The following is a 16,878-nucleotide window of genomic DNA, read 5'->3' as shown; positions in this document are numbered from 1 at the left end:
TTCGATAAAGTATTATGTTAGAAGGTAGAAAAAATTTCAAAAGTAAACTGCAGTTCAAATAATTAGGTAAATTTTGTGTATAAAACACTCAGAATTAGCTTTCTATTCTCCTTTCTAAATAATAGTATTTCTCTAATAACCGTAGTTGTGATTCACCAACAGTCTGTTCATAAGGGACTGAGATCTGTGGCTGTGGGAATGGAGCAGAAAGTTATTTTGTAGGATGTGCCACAGCCTAATAATATTTATCAAGATTATACTTTATTTGAATATTGTTATGGACCCCTGAATAAATTAGAATTCTTTTTTGAATGTATCTGATTCCAAACTCCTGAGATTTCCACTGCATGAAAGAATCTCAGACATGATAATGTGTCCTAGGGGTAATAGAATCACCAGCCTTTACTCGCCTCCTAATTAAGAATCATTGCAAAAGAGAGTAATCTAGTGCTACTATGGTATTACATTCTATATCTCAATCTGTGAGTCCAAATAAAGATTAGAAAGCTATGCTCTTTTATGTTGATTGAAGGACAAGGGGATGCAGAAAGAGGAGTAGGGATAAGGCATTAAACAGTTGAATGGCACAGTTTTTAGAAACTCTATGACAGTTTCAAAGTGTAGAAATGGGAGGACACAGTTTTCCCTTTACCAAAAGTTAGTTTGTGATTTGTCTCTATGCTTAAACATTTGCTTCTCTAAAAAGATTATTAGTTGAAGTTCGTTCTGGACAGAGTGAAAAACTGGACAGCTAAATGAACCTTCTAATATGTACATAAAGAGAGGGATGGAATTAATACTGTGAATCTTGAAGACTACCTCATTAGCTAATATCAGGTTATATTAGCAAATGGACTATGAGTATCAGCAGGAGAGAAATAGGTTTGAGAGTATAGGTAGGGAAGTAAATTATTTAAATGGAAAAGAAATAGATCGCATCTTGGTACAATCACAGGATTTAGCAGCAATTCTAACCTTCCTGATGTTGCAGGAAGTCTTTTAGCTATCAAAATTGTCCGAAATTTTCTCTACTTTTTAAAAGATTAAACTCTAAATTGAGTTAAAATTCCATATAAAGTACATTAAATCATTCATTCAAAAATTATAGGATACATGCTACTGTCTGGCACAATTTCCATAGCAACTGATATAAGAGGTTTGGTGGATTTGATCGGAGACGTAAAAAGGAACTTGGCAACCCAAACGAATTGACTGAGTGCACACTTTATTATATAGAGAAGGGGGAAAGTGAAAGTTAGCAAATAGATATGGAGAATACAGGAAGTAGCTATATACAAAGAAGCATCAGACTGGGTACTTATAACATCCAAATAAGTCAATAAAAAGAGGAAACAACACCAGATCGATCAAAAAAGAGAAACATCAGATCGATCGAGAGAGAAACATCAGACAAGGTACTTACAACATCCATACCCTTACACCTGAGAGAGTCCCTTCAACTGACACGGCTAGGTGGGAGTGCCGATTAAAAGAGGTCCTGGGCAAGGCGTCCCCCCTACAGGGAAGACTCTCACCAGGCCTCAGTTTCCAGCAGCTCATATAGTATGAGTAATCTCCAGAGTAAGCATTTGGTGTTGTCATGCACAAATGGTTATCAGTTGTGTACATGCATTGAGCTCCATGGTTATCGTCCTAGCCTTGCACAGATGGCCAGTCTGTCCCGGGCTATGATGCCCAAAGAGTCTTGTAATCTTAAAAATTGTAACTATCTCTGTGGGAGAAGGGCCAGTTGCCACCACACAGAAAGTCATTTTATATCTCTTTGTGTGCTGGTGGCTGTAGGTCCATGGACCAGTCAAACATGGCTGTACTCATGTCAAGACAGCAACAAGGGATCTAACAGAGAAAGAACAAATCCCCTGTTTGTAGAGTTTATTTGTTAGTGACTCAAATGATTCAATGACCCTAAGAATATTAGGATTTTCTTGAACTTCTGGAATGTCTCCATATATATTATCTATGTGAATTCCTGCTGATTTTAATGAAAACTACACAGCGTAATTCCTTGAATCAAGAACATCAGTACTTTTCATCAGAGCCAGGGTGTTGAGGTTGGGGAGTGAAGTGGGAAAACTAAAGAAAACATGCCACACTCCACCATCTCTCTTGGAAGAGAGACACACAGTAGGTGGTTTCAGCTTTGAAAAAGAAAAGTAAGCAGAAAGTAAAATGACTTCAATCTCTAAAAAATGTTGTATAAGAAGCTATTCTGGACAATGTGAAAAAAATGTAAGTACCTTAAAACAAGAAGTCCAGGAAAGAGAATACTAGAGAAAACACAACAAGCAAACAACAACAGTGGATGGAGAATTATATTAAAGGCAAAGTGAAGACTAGTTCAAAGGCCAGAGAAAAAGTCTGGAAAAAGAGCATTTACAAAGTTTAGAATTGGGATTTTTTATGCCTTTTGTGTAAGAATGTACTGGAAATGACAGTGCAATTTGAAACACACACAAAAATAAGAATGTTGAACACGTTGACCAGAATAGGCATTACAGAATACAGCTTAGTCTCAGCACATAGATAACTCTGTTTTATTTGTTCAGTACACATTTACAAAACACCCTACAGGTGCTAGACATGAGGGAATGTAAGGATATATAAACTATAGCCTTCACTTCGGAGAAGTTTACAGAAACATAAAGGAGCCTACTAAAGTATACAACATGACATATTCCAAGACAGGATAGGCAACAGGTGCTTGGAAATAACACAGGATCATAATCTCACATGCACCGGGTGGGTCAATGTAGATTTCCTTGAAGAACTGATACCTAAGGAGAATCCTGAAAGACCAAGAGCCATTAGTCACTCATAGGATTAGCCCTTGCAGAGGGGAGAACATGTAGAAAATACGAAGAATTGCAAGCCGTCAAGGTTAGTGGAACTTATGTTATGAGCAATAGAGGTGAGGGCCTCGTAAGTGATGATGTGATGAAATAAGGAAGGTCCTGTCCGTGAAGAACCTTGCAGGGAACAAAAAACAGATTAATCTTTGCAAGAAATAGTCCACACTAGAAGAGGAAAATGCTTGGGAAGGCAGCAAGATTTCACTTTGAGCACATAGCACATGAGGTACCCTTGGAGCATCCAACTGGTGGTGTATACTTAGCGATGTTTTTCATTTGGAAATGTTCGGGCCTTTGAAATTCATATAAATGACAATAAAATCAATTGCACTGAGAGAAACTACCATTGGAGAGTATGGAGTAAGAAGAATAACAACGAGAAAACAAGAAGGGAGAGGTCTCAACATAGAATATTGAGGAAGGGCAGTATTTCACAGATGAACACAGAATGAGGCGAGTGTGTAGGTCACTAAGAAGAGAGACCTAGAGTTAGGAGAAAAATCAGAATGATGGCACAGAATCTGTTTGAAGAATGATTAAACTTTAATTTTAAGAAAAATGTTAGGGGATAACTGTAAATATGGGCCATTGGCTTCAACAGTGAAGTTCTTGTAGGTGTTAGAAAGCAGTAGGGGGTTGGAAGTGAAACCCAGAGAGTTTGCAGAGAGTTAAAGTTAAACTGAGCAGGGATAAGATGAGAAGGTGGAAACACTAATATCTTTTCAAAGGAATTAAAAACATAATGAAAAAAGGCACAGCCTGCAAGACTATATTTAGTACCATTACACATACTTCAAGTTTAAAGGATTTGGGGAGAAATGGGACCACAGTCAGTTAACCGAAATATAACATGAATGTATATGAGGATAGTCCTTTTGCAAATATCTTGAACACAGCCTTTTCTCACAATGTAGATAAAACAGTTGTACATCAAACCACTTATGAGTTCAGAATACGGAATACAACCAGAGAAGAATAATAGACAAAGGAAAATCTCAGGATCCCGTGTTGTGTTTGGTTGTCATTGTTGTTTGTTTGGTTTCCAGAAGAAATGCATCTTACCCTTAAAACAATGTTTTGACAGTAACAATCGAAGAGAATCCATTTTCTTAATTATCTGGTTATGTCCTACATCTAAGGTTTGTCTTGGATAAAGAATGTTTAAGTACACAAGAAGTAACATCATCTTTTTTTCCCCTAATTTACTTGTAAATCCAATTCATGTAATGAATTACAAACAATAAACTACATTCTTAAACTTTGACGGGTAAAGATTATGTGAAAAAAGATGGATTGTTTTACAATAGCATGAATCCCGATGGAATAATCTGCTGCTCATACGTGTAAAACTCAGGAAGGTGGTTGGAATAGTGGCAATATTGATTATGATGAGAAAGGAGAATGTAAATGTGGACTGGTTTGCTTGGCTTTTATATGGCAGTCTTGTGCTACAGAATTTGAATATCTACCTCCTGATAAAATCTCTTTGAGTTTTACACCCCCACTGGGTAGATTTCACAAGGCAGTGATGAGGAACCACACAGCAATAACAACTTTTATCCTGCTGGGACTGACAGATAACCCACTACTGCAAATCCTGATTTTTGTCTTTCTATTTCTCACCTACATGTTAAGCGTAACAGGGAACCTGACTATTATCACCCTAACATTGATAGACTCCCATCTTAAAACTCCTATGTACTTTTTCCTCAGAAATTTTTCCTTCTTAGAAGTCTCATTTACCACTGTCTGCATCCCTAGATTCCTGTACAGTATATCAACTGGGGACAATACTATTACCTACAATGCTTGTGCAACTCAAATATTTTTTATTATTCTCTTTGGAGCAACAGAATTTTTTCTCCTGGCAGCCATGTCCTATGATCGGTATGTTGCTATCTGTAAACCCCTTCACTACATGACCATCATGAACAACAGAGTGTGCACCGTATTAGTCGCCTGCTGTTGGGTGTCTGGCTTGATGATCATTGTCCCACCCCTTACCTTGGGGCTCCAGCTGGAATTCTGTGACTCCAATGCTGTTGATCATTTTAGCTGCGATGCAGCTCCCCTCCTAAAGATCTCATGCTCAGACACTTGGGTAATAGAACAAATGATTATCCTTGTGGCTGTATTTGCACTCATTATCACCCTCATGTGTGTGCTTCTGTCCTACACATACATCATCAGGACAATTCTGGGATTCCCCTCAGTCCAGCAAAGAAGAAAGGGCTTTTCTACCTGCTCATCCCACATGATTGTGGTTTCCATCGCCTATGGAAGCTGCATCTTCATCTATGTCAAGCCCTCAGTAAAGGACCAGGTGGCCATAAATAAAGGAATTGTAGTTCTCACTACTTCTGTTGCACCCTCCTTGAACCCTTTCATTTACACTCTGAGGAATAAGCAAGTGAAACAGGCTTTATATGACTCTATAAAGAGGATTACATTTCTCTCGAAATTGAAATTTTGATGAATTGGAGTATAATGAAAGAAGAAAGAACTTGAAAACACCAATTTGCAAAGATACATGCACCCCTGTGTTCATTGCAGCGTTATTCACAATAGCCAAGACTTGGAAGCAACCTAAGTGCCCATCAAGGGACGAATGGATAAAGAAGCTGTGGTATATATACACAATGGAATACTACTCAGCCATAAGAAACGATGAAATCCAGCCATTTGTGACAACATGGATGGACATTGAGGGTATAATGCAAAGTGAAATAAGTCAGAGGGAGAAGGTCAAATACCGTATGATTTCCTTCATTAAGTAGTAGATAATAACAACAATAAACAAACACATAGGGACAGAGATTGGATTGGTGGTTACCAGAGGGGAAGGGGGGAGGGAGGAGGGTGAAAGGGATAATTCGGTACATGTGTGTGGTGATGGGTTGTAATTAGTATTTTGGTGGTGAACATGATGTAATCTATGCAGAAATAGAAGTACAATGATGTACACCTGAAACTTTTACAATGTTATAAACCAATGTTACTGCAATAAACAAAAAATTAAAAAAAAAAAAATGAAAGAAGAAAGTCCTCTAAATATTTATACAGATTCTAACTTATTTAATTGCTTTGTGCCTATAATTTAGTCAGATTAATCTTTTCAAAGAAATTTAATACTGAATCCTAATCTCACTTTAATCAAACTCTTTCTTCTTTTTTCAAACCAAATTCATACATGCTGTTTTCCCTCGTTGCAAAACTATAAAAATTTCTTCCTCTAAAATAATCAAACTTAATATTGTAAATCTAAGAATGAAATAAAGAAAAGAAAACAACAACAGCAAAGATGTATTAAAATAAATTAATCCAAATAAGGCATTCCAGGCCTATTAAAATAATAAAAACAACAATGTGAAAACAAAGATATCAATGAGAGTTCAGGAATAATCAGAATTGAAGAAATGGAAACATCTTTACTGATAATATGTATTCACTATTTATATTTCTTCATGAGAGAACTTCGACTAAAAGGCATACATTTAAAAAAAACAAATTTAAACATAATGTCACTTATTATGAGTTAAAAAATTAGAATAGATGCATAAGAGTGAATTGGAACACCGAATTTTAAATGCTGATGAAAGAAGACAGCTCTTCACATCAACACAAGGCTACCTGAATGATTTAAGAAAATATCAAAGATATTCAACCAGCAGAACAGGAAAAAATAAAAAACTGCAAAAGGGAATAGATATTGGAATTATAATCAAGGGGAAAATTGAAGAAAATCTTCCCTAAATTGAAGAACTTAGATTTTGAAGCAGGTAACAGTGTGCTTGTCAATGGGAAAAAAAAAAAAAAAAAAGAAAGAAAAAGAGAAGAAAAGAAGCTTCCAACGATAATGCTCCCACCTTTTTAGTTACTATCTTCGAAAGTAAATAATTGTGTCTACAGGCTAACAGACAAAAAGAACAAAGAATTAATTGTTTAAAATTTTTTGAAAAAATTACCTGTTAGATTAAAAACTCAGGGTCTACTTATTTTAAATTTTAAAAGTGGAGTTTGAAGCAGTAAACATTCTTTAAATTATTCATGTTGGCATAATTTTGAAAATAACTGCCATTTTGATCTACCAATGACATGTTGAACTCTTTTCAAAATTTATTATTGTCCTTATCAATCCTGTAAATATGTTTTCATTGTATCAAAATGTAGACAAAAGATGATTGAGTAAATTGACTAATAGAGCACAAGTGGCAAACAATGGAGAGTGAATTCTGATATTGTGTCACGTTCAATCCACTAGAACACACAACCTTTCAAGCAGCAGTGTAGTTTTGGTGGCAGAGGGATGGGAAAGGACACCGTAATTGGATGGATAGAAGCTGACAGAGTAGTAGAGTCATATAGATGTGTCTGCTTATCTTTGTTTACTAAATTGCTTTACTGACATCAAAGAAAATAATTAAGTTGTCTAAACATTTCAGAATTTATGTAATAAATTTTATAAACCATAATCTGTCTTATTGTAGCATATTTAAGATTTTATTTTATTTATTTATTTATTTATTTATTTTTTTTGTGAGGAGATCAGCCCTGAGCTAACATCCGCCAATCCTCCTCTTTTTTTTTTTTTGCTGAGGAAGATGGCCCTGGGCTAACATCGGTGACCATCTTCCTCCACTTTATATGGGACGCCGCCACAGCATGGCTCACCAAGCAGTGCATCGGTGCGCGCCCGGGATCCGAACCAGCGAATCCCGGGCCACCGCAGCGGAGCGCGCGCACTCAACCGCTTGCGCCACTGGGCCGGCCCCTAAGATTTTATATTTTGATAAGGAGAAAGAAGATGAGAAGAAATTGCAGTTATCATCTCCTTGCCAACTTTGAAGCATATTTATTATCAACATGGCATTATGGAGCATTCACCAAAGAGCTCTCATGTCCTGAAAACACTATAAGAAATATCTGAATAAAGAAATCTTCACAAGAGACTCTAAAATATTCATTATCGAGACGAAAGTAATTATGTGACATTTTTTAATAAGTTACTAATTGTTGACTATATTATATTTGATATAATTACAAAACAATTAATTAATTTTATGCTTAATGTAGATAATGTGCTTTTAAATCTATAAATTAAAACAAGAAAATTTCAGGACATCAATATGTAAGATTGAAGAAGATATAGGAGTAGAAGCCAAGAAACTAAGCCAAGTATCATTACTCCAATCTTCTTTACATGTGGAGTTTAAAGTGTTATATCCACAAATAAATGCAGAAAAATTATAATTAGTAGTTAATATCTGAAACATTGAAATGTCACTCAGCATTGAAAAGTAGCATTCTTTCAAACTGGAGATGAAAGTCGTGCAGTGGTGGGAGTATTATAGTTTGAAATAAAGAAAGAAAGCTACTAATAGTGAGCAGCTCCATTTCTTTAGGGTTGTTGCCTAGTGCTTTATGTTTTTCCTCTTGTGGTGTTATGTTTCTCTGATTATTTGAGATCCTTGTGGACTCATTGGTGTTTGTACATTTGAAGAAGTAGGTGTCTCTCCCAGTCTTGATGGACTGGCTTTGGCAGGGAAAGCCCTTCGCTTAACCCAGAGGTTCTGGGCTGGCCCTCTGGTAGGGTCCAGGGTGGGCTTGCTGCTGAAGTCCTCAGGTAGGCTGGCCTTCTGACTGGCTTAGCAGGTGGGTAGGCCTGCGGCCTAGGTCCCGAGGGGCTGACCTGGAGCTCGGGTCCACATGAGTGGGACTGGAGCCTGGGTCCACTGGGGTAGGCCTGGCATCTGATTCCATTATGGGAAGCCTGGGACCTGGATCCGTGGGGCAGGTCTGGAGCCAGTGTCCATGGGGGTGTCCAGGTGCTGGATTGGGCTTGGCGTCTGAGCTCATGGGAATGGGCCTGGTGCTCAGTCTGTGGGGGCCAGTCTGTACTGGAGTCCATTAGGGTGGTCTAGTACGTGTGTCTGCAGGGACAGGCCTGGCCATGGACTGTGGGTGTTGGTCCTGGAGTCTGGATCTGTAGCGGATAGGCATGGAGCCTGGGTTCACAGGTTTGGCCTGCTGATGGAGGGGCTGGGAGCCTAAGTCTACGGGGGCATTCCTGGGGCCTGGAAACACAGGGCGACAGAGGCTGGTGTGTTGCTGGAGTGGCCTTAAGCCTGGAACTGTGAGGTTGGCCTGGTGCTGGGGCAGGCCTGGAGGCTGGGGCTGCAGGGGCTGGTCTGCAGCCTGGGGCCTCAGGGGCTGGTCTGGTGCTGGGGCAGGTGCCAGCCTGCAGCCTTGGGCTGTGGCGGCAGGCCTGGCACCGGAGTTCACTGTGGCAAACCTGGTGCTAGGGTCCATAGTGAAGTCAGTTGCTCACTTCGCTCTCCTTCCCCCATGGGGAGGGTTTCTGTCTCCATGTTGCGCTACCTGGGCTTGGAGGAACAGTGACACGGGTCATGTGAGCTTGTCCTTCCTACCCTCTTCCACGCATCTTCCTATTTTTATTCTCCACTCAGGTGCTGTAGTCTCTCACCTGAAAGCCTTAGCTCTTGTGAAGGTATTTTTGTGCATGGATAGTTGTTCAAATTTATGTTTCTGTGAGGGGATGAGCGCCGGGAACTCCTGTTCTACCATTTTACTGACGTCTTATTTACTGTTATCCTTTGCTTTCTGTCTCCTGTCTTACCATCGTTTTAATTTACCCCAGGAGTTTTATGTTCCTTTATTTTCCTTTCATACCTCACTTGCTTTTAATTAAATATATTATTCTTTTGTTTCTGTTAACTTATTAACTATATAATTAGCCATTATCTTTTGTTGTAAAGCTAATTTTGATTACTTGGTAAGGTGCTGTCTTCTAGGTCTTGGCAATGATTATTTTAATTTTATAGTTAAGTAGTCATTTGAGAATACGTGTAGATGCTGTTCCTCATCATTCAACCACCAGTGTTCACGTCTATCGAGATTTTCTAACTCCATCGTTCCTTCTCTGTTAATTCACATTTAACTATAAGAAAGAGCCTTTTTGTCCTTATTCGTTTATTCATTTTCAAATAAGTAAAAATTTTATACATTTTTATCTTATTCTATGAGTTGTAATACATTGTTCTCTTTATCATCTGATTCTCACCTTTTCCAGATGTATCCAGCTGTAGCCCCATGAAGCTGGCTCTGTGTCTTTTTGATAAGCTTCCACCACTTAAAACAATTACTCAATGTACTCAAGAAGTTTAATACTGCACCCTGTGTCAAGTTCTGGATATTGTTTCCACATGCAGTTCAGTCCCATGAGTTGATCCAGACTTTGACCAAAAGAACAAAAGCGAACTTTGTGAGGAAGTAAAGCAAATTGATCTTGCAAATTGTTTGCGAAAACATCTATGAGCATGTCAACAAAAAAATGTGTTGTTTAAATTTCTCAATAAGTTATCATTTTGTGAGGAAAACAAATGTGCTTGATTTAACTTAAGGTAGTGATTTTTATACATTAAAAGTTTTGCTTTTTTGAGGTGCTATTCCTTCAGTGATGATAATGAACAGAAATTTTTCAAACTACTTAAAAATGCATACATTAACTTTGAGATATTGTTTTAAAGTACAATACTTAGAATTAACGTAGTCTACTAAGTATTTATTAATTGACCAAATATGTGCCATTAGTAGAATTGCAAATATTGCAATTTTCACTATAAAGCCACTTTGCTTTGATTTGTTATTTGTGGAAAAAATTGCAGTGGTTTTTGAAATCCCATATGTCACTAGTTATTATTCTAATACTTTCTTTCCAAATGAAGAATGCATTGTGGTAAGGAAGTCTGTGAGGGTGACATTATATAGAGATAATTCTGTATCTTCTGTAGTTTGTATGTGAAAATAGATGATTCTCAAATATTGACTTTTCCGTGCTTATTAATCCATAACATGATATAACTAGGTTGAGACATGAAGGTTAGAGTAATAGGTCTAGATTTTAATGGAACTTTTCCTAGTTCAAATTTATTAAATAAAGATTACTATTGCATTTTCATAGTATAAATGTCCTTTATTTCCTGATCTGGCAGAGAAAAACTTTATTTATCTGTGGTTAATAATATATTCTTTACACTTCTCTGAGATACTTAGTGATAAAAATTTGAAGGTTGTTTAAAATCTAAGAATTTGTGTTTGTCATTAAAATAGTTGCCTTCAGATAGCTATGTTAACAGTAAAAATTCATTTTAATTCTCTTCTATCTAGAAATTTACTTACAACATAAACTTTCCGTCTTCTAATTAAACATTTTATTGAAAATACATGTATTAAGAAACTCTCTTTATAATGACTGAACAAAGGATTTTGCCAGATTTAAAATCTAAAGCTTACCACATCTTTTCTAGAACTGTTTTATTTTGCTGTTTTACCTACTAATATTGTATTTAAGTCTACACAGGCTTATATGATTTTTGCTGATTCACCCTTTTGCGTGCAATCTACATGCAACATTCTCGTGCCGCTGTCTCTTTCTCTCTGCTGGCTTCCATTGCGACTGCTTTGTGGCTTGCTTTCCCCAGATGAGAGCGAAATCCGTCACTTTAGACGCTAACATTTGATTTTTCTCAGCTTTATGCTTAGCAGCCCATCACCCTATGTTCCTGGGTTAAGAGCTGGCACAGTGACTGGAACTCAAGTCCTCTCTGTCTTTGATCCCCTTTGATTCTTCTAGACTAAAAAGCACTATCACCAAATACAGCAGCTATGCAATCAACATTTTTCTTGTTAGTAACACATTCTATCTTCTCGTCTCACGTTTCCATCTCTCCTCTGAACAAGACAAAGATTTCAATAAAGTGGGCTGACAATCAGGAAGTGAGGGTTCTGAAGGCTTTTAGGTCTTCCAATCCAATCTAAAATTTTTTATATTCCTCTCCCAAACTGCTTTTTTTCTATTGAGGTAAAATTCACATAACATAAAATTCAGCATTTTAACAGTTTTACAGTGTACAATTCAGTGGCTATTAGTACATTCACAAAGTTGCACAATCATCGTCATTATATAATTCCAGAACATTTTTATCACCTCAGAAAGAAACTCCATATCTATTAAGCAACGACTTCCCATGACTCCCATCCTCCAGCCCCTGGCAGCCATTAATCTGCTTTCTGTCTGTATGGATTTGCCTATTCCTGGCACTTCATATAAATTGAACCATACAATATGCATGGTCTTTTGTGTCTGACTTCTTCCACTTAGCAAAATGTTTTCAAGGGTCACCCGTGTTGTATAATATATTGGTATTTTGTTCCTTTTATGGATCAATAGTATTCCATTTCATGAATATACCTCATTTTGTTTATCCATTCATCAGTTGATGGACATTCAGGCTGTTTCCACTTTTTGACCATTATGAACAAGGTTGCTATGAACATTCATGTACGAGTTTTTGTCTGAATCGCAGCACATTTAGATGTGCTTTCTATTATTTCGAAGACCTGGTGATGACATTAAAGGGACATAAAAATTTGGAGGGATGATCGTATACATTTCTCATTGTTTTCTGAGATAGCAACATCATTTTAGCAATAAAAATATAGGTGAATCATATTTCATTTTAAATGCATTCATAAAGAGAGAAAATAACAAGTGAAAACTTCAGTCAATGTAAGATCATATTACTGATGGCTGGAAAACAAAGTATCATTTCCTAAAATTATAACAAAGAAAACAAATGAAATCTTCCCATATGTTTTGTAACATCCAAGCTTCTTAATAAAATACAAAATATTAGATCTGAATAAACTCTAATAATATTCTTACACTTGTGTTTGAACATGAAATTCTAGAAACTCTTAATGAGTCAATTCTTAGGGTACTTAATAGCTTTGAGTCATTTCTCAGTCAACTGCTCACAAATGAAGAAATGACTTGGTAATTTTAGTACAGCCCATAGTCCATCGTTACTTCCCTTGTAAGGCAAGCAAGGCCCACAACAAGAAGTCGTATTACATTGTGAGAATGATTGTTTTAGTCCAAGGTGAACATGATGTAATCTATGCAGAAAGAGAAGTATAATGATGTACACCTGAAATTTATACTATGTTATAAACCAATGTTACTGCAATAAACAACAAAAAAAAATAAAAATAAAATAAAACAAGACTGTTTTTTGTCACATTTTTGTAATTTTACACTTAAAGACATGTTCTAAAAATAGCACAAAGTACTTCATATGCCCTTTATTGAGTCACAGTTGTTTACATTTTATGAGATTTATTTTATCATTCTCTTTCTCTCTCTCGCTCTCTCTGTCTTTATAAATATAGACATACATACGTTGAAAATTGACATTTCAATAAATCACTTTAAAATAATTCTCTACACTATTCTTTTAAAGAGTAAGGTCTCTTGGAGCATCTTAAGCATATTTAATAATGACAAAATTCAATTATCTAAGAATTTTAAAGAATATGGCACATAAATAAAACATGGTACATTTATTTAAATTATTTAAGATACAGCTAGCTCTCCAAGAACTTATATTCTATAATACAATCAAAAATCTTCATTTATTTTATTCTATCCTACTTTTAGAGAAAATAAATTTTTCAATTTTATATTTCTATCGTAGAAAGGTTTCACTTTAACAAACAGAAAGTTAAAAGTCGAATGTGTAGAATGGAAAGAATTTCTAAGCTCCAGTAAGCAAAAGTAATTCAAATAATTAAATATCACAGATCAATTCTTAAATTAAAAGAGTCAAAATAGTTTTTGCTCAATGTTCCTTTTATGTTTCCATGTTATTTATTTCAATAAATAGTATTACTTGTCTGAAGCAGAAAATATCTTTCTAAACACAGCTCTGAAGGCTTGTTTAACTTGCTGGTTCCTCAGAGTATAAATGAACGGATTCAACAAAGGGGCAACCGAAGTATTCAGCACAGCTACTCCTTTACTAAGTGACTCTTTCCTTCGCTGATGGCTTTATGTAGAGGAATAGACAACTACCATAAGTGAGGGAGACAACAATCATGTGAGAAGAGCAGGTGGAAAAGGCTTTTTTCTTTTGCTGAGCTGAAGGGAATTTTAGAATCGTCTCGAAGATGTAAGCGTAAGAAAGGATTACTAATAACAATGTGACAATGAGGGTCATCACAGCTAACAAAAATGCAATCAGTTCTAGTAAATGTGTATCGGAGCAAGAAAGTTGCAGGACAGGAGAAATGTCACAAATGAAATGATCGATGATATTTGAGGCACAGAAATCCAGGTTAAGACCCAAAATCAGTGGAGGGAAAGTGACCAGGAATCCAGTTGCCCAAGAACTGAGCACAAGCTAATGACAAACTCTGCTGCTCATGATGGAAGTATAATGCAAATGTTTGCAGATGGCAGCATAGTGGTCATAAGACATAGCTGCCAGAAGGAAAAATTCTGTAACCCCCAAGAATATATAAAAAAATAACTGAGATGCACAACCATTATAAGAAATAGTCTTTTCCCTAGTTACGATGGTGATTAAGAATCTGGGAATGCAAGCACTTGTGAGTGAAATTTCCAGGAAAGAGAAATTATGGAGGAAGAAATACATTGGGGTCTTGAGATGGGAATCCAGTAGAGTGAGGGCAATGATGGTTAAGTTTCCTATTATACTCAACACGTAATTTAGAAGTAGAAAGAAGAAAATTACAATCTGTAACTGAGAATTATCTGTCAGTCCCAGAAGGATAATCTCTATCTGCCTTGTATGGTTCTTCATTTCTCTTTTGTGATTTCAGTAAAATTCTAGAAATAAAAATGTACAAAAATAAGAAACTACATGCGTAGCTTTATATTCAGGAAATGATATATAAAAGGATCTATATTCACAAACATACCCATTCACAGAGTAATATTCCATGTTGAAGATATGATCTAGAGCTCGCAAAAGAAACTCTTTAAAAAAACACACTAGAAGTCAACTCAGTTTTGGAAATTGACCTGCAAAACCCATAATAGTTACTTACAAACTTCCAGTCAATTGTAACTAATTCCAAATTTGTCCATTTGCTAAATAAATTAGATAAAAGCTTGGTTCAAGATTTAAAAATAATTCATTCAGTTTTAATTATTAACATCATCAAAATAAAATTATGTCAGTGGAATGAATTAAGAGCTACAGTTAAATTCTGAAACTTTAGATTTCCTAGTAAAGTGACTTTTGTTTAGAGCCCCATTATAGCCTCTTGTAAGTTCTCTATGAACTACTGATGAAGACACAGAAAATGACAAAAAAAAACACAAGAGTGTAAGTGTGTAATACAACAAAACAAATACTAGCTGAATCTAGGAAAAATTGAAACTGAGCAAAAAGCAGATATAATCACGCTTACAAAAAAGAAAAAAAATCTATTCAGGACTTCAATGTTTTGCCACATGTAGCCGAGACTATAAGAATAAAAGAGAAAATACAGAAAATGCATTACATCTCTTCACAGTCTCCAGCAGTTACAGATATCTAGAGCCTAAACCTTTTTTCCAGATGCAGCTCTGTGAGAGTGAAAAATCACAGTTTTCTTGTCACATTGCCTATGTCCTCATGTCCCCAGCCAGCACTCAGACACCTAATCTGTGACCGTTAATCTAAGGAAGTATTGGTGTAGGAAGTGTGTGATGATTTGGATGGGACAACCACATTCTGATAATATTTTATGTTTGTAATTGTAGGTTTTCAGAATCTCAGGTGGCCAATGATGAAAGCAGAGTGAATAACAGAGCAGAAGTACAGCAATGGTGGGAGCCTGTTAGCAGTTAGAAACTGAATTTACAACTGTGTTAATCCACACAAAATCCAGCTATGGATCTGAGGAAGAAGAATGTATTAATGGTGTTGAGACAAAGGACACCCACTCTTAAGGTTAAAATTTGGACAAGCCATCTATTGTTTAAGAATAAATTTTTAAAGACTATCCAAGATAATAAACTGAAGCTATTACAGTAAGATAGTTCAGTAATATGAACAGACAAAACAAATTTTTTAAGAGAAAAAAATGCTTAGAATATATAATGGAAAATTTAGCTTTCTCAAAAAGCAATTCAACTTCCATATTAGAACATAAGCATTGAAAGAGAGAAAAAATAAACTACATGATACAGTATACAATGTTTTCTCTCTTTTAAATAAAAAATATTTAAATTACATTTCTTCTCATTCATTAAATTTTGCCAATCAATATCTTTGCCTATTCTGAAGTTTTCCTTCTTTTTATTATTGAAAGTAATATTTTTCCTGCTGCACGGTTGAGCCTATAGTCTCATATGTGAACTCAAGAACCTTAATTATTTAGATTAACAATTTTAATCCTTTAGCAAATCGTTGTTTTTAAGTTCATATTTCTTAGCATATTTCTTCTTCTCTTATCTAATTTTCCAGTGAAATATCTCCAAGCTGTTGATGGAAATGGTGGATCTTAGAGAGCCATAGATGAAACTAAATCTTTCTTCCTTGATCTCGTCTTCATTTGGTCCTGTTCATTCTGTTAATATGTCCTTGCTCTAACTTCTACTTTTTCTGCAAAATACATTGAGCATTCCTATAGGTTCACTGTTGGTATAATTGCAAAATAATTTGAACACCACGAAGCAGATATTTGTTTTGCAATCAGTGCAGATTTGGCAAATGATAATTATCAATGATAAGTTGTCATTACTAAAAGTGTTGATCAGAATTAGCACTTCCAAAACAGCTATTTTTAAAAATGTATTTAAACACGTGAGGTCAATTCTCCAGGAAAAAATATCCTCCAACCTTGTTATGTTTGATGGACTTCTAGAGTTGTTCAGGGTCTCTTTATCTAGACAGCAGTAGAATAATATCACTCCCTCCACAGTTCTACAGCACTGTGTCCCGTTTAAATCACTAAAGTATTAGAAACACAGATGCAAGTGTATAAATTAAACTTCATGCTCATGCATTTACAGATTCAGAAAATAGAAAATGAGGAATAATTAACGTTTTATTCAATGAGGAATAATGATATCACCTTTAAATCACTGTTAATTTATTTTTATGTAACTTACTTGATATTTGTAATTATTCTTAAA

At 35.8% G+C, this 16,878-nt stretch overlaps 1 protein-coding gene and 1 pseudogene across 1 annotated transcript; one reads left to right on the top strand and one right to left on the bottom strand.

The window, feature by feature from the left end:
* Positions 1–4,395: 4,395 nt before the first annotated feature.
* Positions 4,396–5,343, top strand: LOC131415670 (olfactory receptor 6C2-like). Its single transcript, XM_058557490.1, has one exon. It carries the CDS (start codon positions 4,399–4,401, stop codon positions 5,341–5,343), a length of 945 nt encoding a protein of 314 aa, XP_058413473.1. The 5' UTR covers positions 4,396–4,398.
* An 8,274-nt stretch (positions 5,344–13,617) lies between these two features.
* On the bottom strand, positions 13,618–14,554 carry LOC131415669 (olfactory receptor 6C70-like; annotated as a pseudogene).
* Between the last annotated feature and the right edge of the window lie 2,324 nt (positions 14,555–16,878).

Source organism: Diceros bicornis, chromosome 17 (assembly GCF_020826845.1).
Source record: "Diceros bicornis minor isolate mBicDic1 chromosome 17, mDicBic1.mat.cur, whole genome shotgun sequence".
NCBI classification, from domain to species: Eukaryota; Metazoa; Chordata; class Mammalia; order Perissodactyla; family Rhinocerotidae; genus Diceros; species Diceros bicornis.
This window is presented reverse-complemented; position numbering and strand designations above follow the sequence as displayed.